This window comes from Poecilia formosa, unplaced genomic scaffold (assembly GCF_000485575.1).
Source record: "Poecilia formosa unplaced genomic scaffold, Poecilia_formosa-5.1.2 Scaffold1, whole genome shotgun sequence".
Taxonomy (NCBI): Eukaryota; Metazoa; Chordata; class Actinopteri; order Cyprinodontiformes; family Poeciliidae; genus Poecilia; species Poecilia formosa.
Genome location: NW_006799940.1, coordinates 5,788,740 through 5,798,885, shown reverse-complemented (window position 1 = coordinate 5,798,885; position 10,146 = coordinate 5,788,740). Strand labels below are relative to the sequence as shown.

General features: G+C 40.4%; 1 protein-coding gene across 12 annotated transcripts in view; it reads right to left on the bottom strand.

Moving 5' to 3' along the window:
* The window catches only part of syne1a (spectrin repeat containing, nuclear envelope 1a), a 139,972-nt gene that overhangs the window by 116,561 nt on the left and 13,265 nt on the right, over positions 1-10,146 (bottom strand). For 10 of the 12 annotated variants that reach the window (XM_016669419.1, XM_016669442.1, XM_016669437.1 and 7 more), the window contains exons 1-2: positions 8,247-8,713; positions 4,896-4,957 (exon numbers count right to left, since the gene is read on the bottom strand). In XM_016669419.1, the coding sequence (XP_016524905.1) occupies positions 4,896-4,957; positions 8,247-8,328 (144 nt within the window). In that variant the 5' untranslated portion in view covers positions 8,329-8,713. Of the gene's footprint in view, positions 1-4,895; positions 4,958-8,246; positions 8,715-10,146 lie in introns of those variants that run through there. The other 2 variants (XM_016669460.1, XM_016669422.1) reach the window with 2 other exon arrangements.

Here is a 10,146-nt window from a genome sequence, read left to right as displayed (position 1 = left end):
CTGAGGGACAAGGGAGACGGAAAATGGATGGATGGACGGTGTTGGTTGACCAAATATGTCTTATTTTTACCTGAGGTCTTGGGCATGATTAGGGTTGAACAAGATTCTCCTTTTAAAACAAGACTGATATTTTTACCTAAGTATTTGTTTTTATAAAAGCTGTAAGGTATGACCACAGCTTTCTTAGTTTTACAGTTTTTCAGGAATGCAAAGGCTGATCATTTCAGATGTAGTAGCTCTTGCAATGTCCAGCAAACAATGAATGAAGAAGTGGTTTATTTTGCAGGCTATGCCACATTCAGCAGCACAGCCTCAACATAAACCACAATGCAATACATATATTACACTGGTAGACATTAATTTAAACTTGTGCAACATGGATAAAGAAAATCCTCACAGAAAAGGTACTCAGAGCCTAGTCGGAGTTTGGCAGTCCCAGCGCTTTTACTGACAGCTGGATTCACCCCATAAGTAGACTTTAAATGGGGTTCCTCCAAATCCTAAAATATGCTGATGATTTCAAACCATCTCCTTCCCACTGACTTCCTCCCTGACCTGACACTGACTTTCAGACTCGGAGGGGAAATCCACATATCTCTGTTCCTCGCCAGCGCCACATCAAGGATTTCTCTTAAAGCACAGTCACATGCTGGGGGGCTGAGAGGTTTAGAGGAGGGGAGGAGTGGGGGGGGAAGAGAGCATTCAGATGAGCGAACCATTCACAGGGAGATTAACTGCAAAGAGAGTGAAGGCTGAAGCAGTCTGAACGAGTGTTGCATGTGGACCGTGTGAGCATGAGACAAATTAATACAAACCCAAACATCGGAAATGTGTGAGAGGGATTTAGACTAGCAACGAGACGGATCGTAGAAGAGCGAGGGGGGAGACACTAACCCTACGTCTTTCAAAAATTAATTAGAAAATATGGAAGCTCTTCTCACTAATTCCTCTTCTAATGTTGATTCAAGGCTTTGGAGATGAGAATACTCAGACAGGGTTTCCCTCCCATATCACAACATGACAGGGAAGGTGCTTATAAAAGGCCCAACTCAAAGCGATAAATTGCACCAAAAGCTAATTGGAGTTAAATTCATCTATTTGTTCACTACAATCCCAAAGCTAATGAGGAAAATTTCAGGCTAATTACAAAATAAGAAAGTAATATTAATTTCGTCTGCGCTGCAACACACACTAAAAAAAAAAAAAAAAAAAAATCAAGAACTTAATGAGCTAATTACATGTGAGTGTCTGGGTCATAATTGATTGAGAAGAGAAGAGTTTCAAGATGTGTGGGTGTGTGTGTGTGTGTGCTCTTGTGTTATTCCCTTGGTACACTCGACACCGCAGATTCAAAAAGATCGACAGCATGAAAGACAAAGGGAGGGGTGGAAACAAAGAGGACTGAAGAGTTTCACGCTGAATGGCAGTGTGTTAAATTTAAGGAAACATGTCTCTGGATGTCTGTTATGAAAATCTAGAGAAACTTCGATAGTTATGCTAATGTTTGAGTACAAGTAACTTTGTCAAAACACGAGTCGCTCCTGCAGAGGGTGTGCACTGCACTGTGCACCTCTCAAAACATTCAGCATGGCTCCCAACAATTGAACGTCCTCTCAAACTAAAGCCTGCCAGTGTCAACAAGTACTCTTGTGGCACGCAAGAGATTAATTGAGCTCGCGATTTCACAATTAGAAATGCATCAGTCAGGCTTTAACTGTGCTTATTTCCTTTTTGTCTTTGACATCTGAGCCGCCAATTACAGTCTTGATCAGTTACGCTGGTTTTATTCTAAGTAACAATAAGAGGAGAACTCAGAGGCTTTAAGCAGAGTTGGCTGGTTGAATATTGAAAAAAAAAACAAACTTGAATGCAACTGTGTGGCTTGTTGGGGGAATCTAAAGAAAAAAATAATAACAAAAAGTGAGTGGGCAGGGGGAGCAAGGAAGCAAACACCCTCGGGGAGCTTCACTTACTGCTGCTGTAATCTCTAAAAACACTTGGTCCACTGATTATGGCTCTAAAGCCGTTTTCCTGGAAAATGCCTCAGCGACGACGAAACCTCTGCGGTTCACACTGGCCACTCTATAATTAAGCTTTAACCCTCTCAGAAAGGATTTGTCAAATGGAAACTCGGGGTCCGCTCACTGAACCCCTATCGCCACCCTTCGTAGTTGTCACTCCTCTGCAGAGTTGCAATGAGTGCAACTTGAAGAGCGACTACACTTGAAAATTAAAAACTTGTCCTGCTGTGTGGCCTACATGACGACGGCCTATATCTAAACACACAACCTGCAGAAACACAGACCCTGCTGCTCTCCTACAATTTACATCTTCACTGAGTTAATCTGGTGAACAGCTTAAAGTAATGATACCCATTAATCTTCTGTATAAATTACTAGCTCCAATACATCTCCTCTAGCAGAGAGACAGTTTTTAAAGCTTATAGGACTTCTTTTGTTATACCTGTGGAGTGGAAAAGTAAGGGGGAGGGGAGTGTTAAGTCTCAACTCACCTAACGATTAATCACGCACCTTTAGGCACTGAAATAAAGACCTGAGATAACTGGAGTAGCCTAATCATCTGCATAGCCTGGAGGACGATCCATTCCTCACAGATAAAAGCTGCACCAACTTCTGTCCTTCTCATTCCTGCTATCATTCCTGTGACTGTGGAGCTGTGTTCACTCAACTCAGTCCTTGACCTTTATTGTCCCTTTATAGGGACAATAAAGGTCAAAGGGCGTCATACGCAGTATGACGCCCTTTAATACCTTAGAATCCGTACATTCTTCATTTACATCTTCATCCGTTTAACCAGCTGTAAACTAAGCAACTTTTCGTCTCCTGATCAAGACTAAACACAAAGAGATTTTTGGAGACAAATTTAGACCAATCAGTGTCACTATGGCAACATCAGCCATCAGGTGAGCAGGTTCTCGATGGGCAACGACAGTGATTGCGAGTATGTAATTTGAGCAACAAGAGAGAGACAATCTATTGAGATGAAATATGCTCTTGCCTTTGAACTGAATTTGATCATTGGAGACAAATTCTCTTTATTCCACTTTTGTATTGTTTAAGACATACAGTATTTTAAGAAATAATTGATTTCTTGTGTAAAGCTAAGTAAAAAGGCTGATATTAAATTTGCTGACTTGGTATAAAATTTCAAAAATAAAGAACAATAACCAACCTCCTTCATTAACTTTTTTTTTTATGTATCTTATCACCTGATTATCACTTGGTTTCTTGGGATGGTGCCAAACCAGCTTCTTTCCCTGAGTCCCAGCCTTTATATGTTTACATGTTTGCTCAAGCAGATGTGGGACTAATAATCTCACTCTTCATGGAGACAAAAGCAAATGTTTACATTTTCATTCAAGCTCTTTAATTAACACTGGTGGAGAACCCTTCAGACTAAAAAAATAATGGCCAATAAATACTAAATTAATAAAATTATTAAATTAGGAAGAAACCAAACTTAATGTAAAGGATGGTGACAATAATTGGCATTTATTGTCACCCCTGATGAAAATGTGTGAAAAAATGCGCATTTGTTTAAAGCAACTTGTTCTTATTCATCATTCATTGACACAATTATTCATTTACTTTTTCTACGTATTTTGCTGTGTAGTTTTCTGTTGTATTATCAGTTAGTTTCCCGGATTGATAAAGGGAAATGTTCATCTTTGTTTTCAGGCAATTCACTACTCTTCAAGTCAATAAACGCATTATTTTTTTCAAACTCAAGGAATAATTATTTCAAATAATTGGGATTTTAAAATTTACCAAAAATAATTATGGTTTATTGTTTTTAAGCAATCAAGCTGCCCTTATTTATTCTTACCAAAGAACATAGTTACAGATGATTTATTATGCCCGAATCTGCCTTAATTTAATTGCGTGCTGCTTTGTTTTGCCCATTTCAAATTAAGGGGAAGAAAAGCACAAAGTCACAGATTATTAATCAAAAATGCCTTTGCATTTTAATCAACCCTAAAAAAAAGAAAAGTATGCATTTAAAGAAATCTTCAGTTACTCCATAGGAATTGTTAGGAATGCCTCCAAATGGGCTGAACAAAAGCATTCAAACTTCAGGTTGGATTTCCTTAAATTTCTCAGTGAAAAAGATACATGTAATTTTAGGCAGTTTTGGTGTGTAGGGTGCTTTGAACATTTTCCTGGCATGCTCTTTGCTTAATATTTAATACAACAGAAAGGTTTATCCCCATCCTTTCATGTGAATTTTCTGCTCCACCTCCACCGGTTTGGACTTTCCACAGCTGTCGTAATCAAATAGAAAACCTTGAAAGGAGCGTCACTGATTGAAATAACACTTAATTGTGTTGCCCTGTGCCATATTTGCCTTGTCCAGCCAGCACAGATACGACATTTAAAGCAGTAATGAGAGGAACCAAGGAGTACAATGCAGCATGACACAATAATTACAGACATGTGAACGTCATCACATTCAAAAAAATAAGCTTCAACTAAAACCTCTTATCCTAAGCTATCTAAATTACCCTTATTTGAGATAGTACAATATAAATTACCGACTTCAGCTTGGAGGGAAAGCAATGAATGCACTGTTCAGTAATGTCATTTGGAGAATTAAGCCAAATATCTTTGATATCAGCTACTTGAGGCTGAAGGAATAAGGAAAAACACACTGCAGGCCTGTGATGACTGTGTGTGCGGTCTTATCTGGAGAAGCGGGATTTTTTTGTTTTCTTTTGTTTTTTTGAAAATGGAGAAAAACGCTCCAGTCGGCACAAAGGATGGAGTGGAAAAGAATAGAGCTGTTGAAGTTTTCCATCCATACAAACACAAGCACCTGTGTTTGTGTAAATTGGACAACAAAATACTGGCAGCAGGGAAGGAAGCAAAACCTCTTACCTTTGCCAAGTGGGAATTGATCCATTTTGTGAACGTCCTTTTCTGCACCGCCTCCTGCTCATCTGTAAATCAGAGCCCAGAGCATTCCCATTAGTCCTGAGCGATAATAAACAAATAAGGGATTAAAGCGCAATCTTCTAATTGTCTATCATTGCGAGAGCCGATTGGGCTTTCCAGAAAGGGCATGGTGGATTCTAATTAACTTTGATTCATCGGTTTATGCCTGATGTGTCAGTAGACAGTCACACCAAATTTTTTACTCACCGCTAACATGCTATGAAACGTCACTTGACATTTATCGATGACATTTTCTCAAGCTGAACTCCTCTTTTTGCGGACAAGAAATTCTGTTCTTGAAAGTGACCTTTCAGACTTTAAAAGGGCAGCACATGAAGGCAAGCGTACTGCACATGTACTGATTTACCTATCCATGCGGTTGTTAGTTGTGGCCACTGCGATAAAGGCCAATTAGCAAAAGGCACAATCAATAGGATAGATGTCTGTTAAAGATGTCCCCTAAAAGGCACTCGGCTCAAATGAAAGCACAAAAGGGTCACAAGCTTGATTCATATGTTAATTACTCAATGTTTGTCTTATTTGTTTAAAATGCAACATTTTTAACATGAGCACTTCAGTCCATTAGTTAAATGTGCCAAATTTAGCCATAGAGGCAAAAAAAACACACTGACTGATTTGCTTAATTTTTTTTGGTAAAAATACAAGAAAGTCACCTGTTGTGTTTCTACTCAAGGTCATTATACCCTGAGAGTCACATACTGGCCTATGTCTACTCAATCCATAAACTGGTTATTTTGTGCCAAAAATTAACACTCAAAAACTAAAATGTATGATGTTTGTCCCTCTTTAAATATGTTCCGAAAGTTTTGAATTCACTGTCACATACAAATACTTGAACTGTTGATATTATAACACTATATCCATCCAGATCTGGATGTCTATCTATAGATCTTCACCAGTTTTTAGAAGCAAGTCTGATTTACCCAACCAGTCCGATTTTAAACTTTACAACTGATGGTTCCTCTGATTTATGATGTGTTTTTTTGTTTTTTTTATTGCATGTGAATATACAACATGATCTGCATTCATCTAACAAATAATACAACTGCTTTTGAATAAAATCAAGAAAATTATAAGCAACTTTGACCATCCTCTTCATGAGAATGTCACACAACAACAGAGTATCTTCAGTCAGAGTCGCTGAAATACAGATCACTACAGGAGGTCATTTCTGTCCACGGCATCTACAATGACTCTTAAAGGAACGTTGAATACCACGACTTACAACAATATTTAATTTCCCTTTGGGAACAATAAAGTATTTTTGAACTTAATTGAACAGAATTATCACAAGAACCCTGCCAACCCCATGATGGACAGTTCTGCGTATTCAAAACCAAAAGTTTTCAAATCCTTGGTTTATCTTAGTAATCATCCAGTCTCTAATGACAAGTACGACAAAACTTAAAGAAAATCACTAATATACATGATAGTAGCAGGGGGCCTAATGTTGAACCCTGAAGTACCAGGAGTGCATGATATTTAGAAGAATATTTGACTGTGTTTTCTTCGCTGAAAACACAACTATAGCAATTACAATTAACCTGAATTTTTCCAGAAAACTTTTCCTTTTTCAACATTTTGATAATATCCAACAGTCTCCATGAGCTCCATACAAAAGAAATACATCAGGACAGTAAGAATTCCTACAACTGACCAGATTTATTACTATTATATTTATATCATGTTAACAAACAGAGGCCTGAGACTAGAAATGTGTCATTCTGAAAATTACATCCAAACAGTGCTTTGTGATTGTGATACTGTAAACACTAAAACAAAGACGACGATTTCATTTCTACGCATTGTGATCAACCATTTCATAAAGAGATTCGCCAGCAATGCAAACACACCGTTTTCTTCACTTTACATGGGTTTATCCGTTTCACTGCATGATTAATGGTATTAAAGGTTTTCTTTAAATCAGGCAACACATCCGCTGCTGCACCACCATTATCCAATTTTCTTTTTTCTTTACATTTTCATATTCAGCATATAACAACAGTTTCAAAGCTTTCTGAGACGTACATTCGCTGCCACGGTGCCATTTCTGTCCCATCTGGACCACTGAGCAGTCTCCTTGAGATAAGCACATTAGCAAGGAGAGAGGACGATGTCTGACACAGTGCCTTCCATTCTACCTTAATGAAATCTGCTGACGGTCTGATTACGCTCAAGTTGGTTAGTGTGTCAGTGGGTACAGTGGGCAGATGTGAACAGATAGGGAGAGCGTGTCAAAGGGTAGGAGATTGAGAAGGGGTGGCGCTGGAGGTGGGGAAGGGGTTGCTGCTGTTCATACATAATTCAGACACATCCCTGCGTAGTCACACGTGCCACTGAGCAGACCCCTGTACTATGAATTAATCTTTTGATTGGGTCCGGGAATGATCAAATATTGATGGGCTGAAATATTGGATGAAAATGGGAGAAATTTAGAACCTAAAGCAGGAACACGCATGGCGGAGAACGCGCCTGCATGTGCCAGCTTCTCGGGCTCAGGGACGAGGTGACTTTGAACTCACACACTCTCCAATTTACTGTAAGCACGCACACACACACTCAAGTTCTCTCATTATGACAAAGAGGGAGGGGGAAAAAAAAAAAAACATCCAGCAACCGAGCATGACAAAACATCTCCTGCATCACTTGTCTCCCCCTTTCCACTCTGACCCCCCTGCATTTGAGTACAATCTCATTTATTTCAAAATTTGTATCTTCTTTTAATTTAACCGCATTAAGGCAGCAGTCTAAGCATAATGCAAACAAATTGTAAAAAAATATTTCAGATAAATCTCCAGAGTGCTGACTCTTTAGTCATAACCAAATACAGATAAGAAGAGAGTTAGACAAAACAGAGAAGCCAAACATTTTAACAGTCACACCCCTGCAATGTGATCCATGCAGTGGGGGGGGAGTTGCTTGTCTGCTGGGTTTGCTTGTTCCACTCTCTGCAAGCTTCAAAATCAACAACCTCCAAACTCAAAGGCAAACACAAACATACACAGTCTGCCAAGAAACGTGCATTTCAAATCAGTCTCTTTTTTCTGACATACTCTCAACAACCAGATTGAAAAGAAAAAAATGAAAAAAACAAAACAAAAAAAAAACAAAAAACATCCTGCACAGTTGAAGGCATGTAGAGACTCAACACTGCAATGCAACACTACAAACACACACACTACGATGCCTGCGTAGAATATACATACAGGAACTTTCTCTGCTCTGCTTTCTCAGTTAGAGCACGCCGCTGTGCAGACACGCTGCCCCACTTACCTCGGAGGTAATGGTAGAACCCTGCCACCAGGTTGAGAGACGTCTTTTTGGGAGAGCCTTCGCCCCCTACTCGCCGTGCCATCTTTTAGCCCAGACCTCATGCAGGTTTCTGCCTGTTTTCATGAGGACATTGGGAGGACGTCCACGACAACCTCCGGGAGAGAGGCAACACTTGCCCTTGCTTCTGCCCTTGCTGCCTTTCCTTCCTCCGTTTTTTTTTTTTTTTCTTTTTGGAAAGGGGATGTGTCTGTAAAGAGCTCCCTGGAGCTCTGGACCTCCTGAGATGACAGCAGTTTAACTGTTGCTCTGAGATAAAACACAGACGAATGAACTGCCCTGTCGGGTCTCCTCTCGTTCTTCACGTCCTCTCTGTCCTGTCCTGCAGTAACGGGCTGCAGACTCAGTCAGAGTCAGTGCTTTTCCTGCCTGTTAAGCAGCTCGGGAGTGTGATGAGAGAGTACGTGTGATACTCGGCGTGTTTATGTGAGTGTGTGTGAGCGCTGCGCAGTGCCAGCTTGCCTCAGCATCAATCTTTCCTGCTCAAGCCCCCCCCCCCCCTCCCCTTACACTCTCTACCTTTGGTCCTCCCACGTTTTCACTCTGCTGCAGGAAAAATCCACTTCCCTCCATTGGCCGGCCAATCAAATTGTGTGGGAATGGGTGATGTCACAGCAGCGCCGTCCTGATCCAGAAGGGGAGGACCGCGGTGGGTGGGTTTGAAGGGGATCGTTTAGCAGGTTAGTGGGAGCTCCACTCTGACAGTACCACACGCCCGTGCTCTCACCACACAGCCTCGCTGCGACAGACGTGGAGGAATTCCCCATGTGATTCTGGCGCTCTTACTGCTCCCTCTCATCCACATGGATGTCATGCGGCGCTGTGAGACATGCAGCTTTCTGCTCTGTTGTGCCTACAGGGGAACACGATATCACTGACAGTCATCCCGTCTGATCTGCGACTGTACTCTCTTCAGAAAGGATCTCCCTTCATCTAAACCACAAACGGTACATATGCGCATTTTGGAGCCTCTAGGAACACAGAAAACAACGAAACACAACATTATCCTAGTCGAGGTTCAAATGCAGCGCGCCTGCACTTAAATCATGGGTGGGAACATCTAATATATGTGGTTATTGTCACTTTTAAAAGGTAACAAGCTCTTGAAACGCTCTCAGAAAACAGGAAAATGAATTGGGACTTTAGACAATAAAACCTGCTCTTTCAGAAAAAGTAAGATTAAAGCAGAGAGAGGTAAAATGTAAAACTGACTTTCTTTTAGCTTCATATTATGCTATAATGTTATTCCCTAATCAAACATATACCTGGAGTGTTACTTTGATTCTTTCACGCATGTTCGAGGAATCCTTAAATCTCGCATGGCAATTATTCGGAGAGCCTAAACGCTTGCTCTCACAAAGCTGCTACCTGGAGCTGCAGCCTCCAGGCGAGCTGCTGCCTCACGGAACACCACTGCGAACTGGGAGTCTCCTGAGCTTTTCATACAAAGTAATACTCAGTCTGACGCTCCTACGAATTTCTTAAAATGACACACAGGGAGGATTTGTTGTGATGATGTAGTAAAGGCTGAGTGTCAAAAAGAGTAACAGCTTCTTAAAGAGACAGATGCCAATTTCTAGGCGTCAAAATGCAAAGTCAAATTTATATACGTTATGTTTGATATATGTTGGATTTTCGTAACAACTTAAGGTAACATAGTTGCATGATTGTGTTCTAAAATGGCACTATGTGCCTAGAAATTACATATTGCTGCACCAAGGTAGGCACTCTTCCAAGGTTAGCTATTTTCAATATTAGTAAGGTGCTTAAAATTAGGGCTGCTGTAAACAAATAGTTTAGTAATCGAGTACTCTATCGATTATTCTTACGATTAATCGAGTAA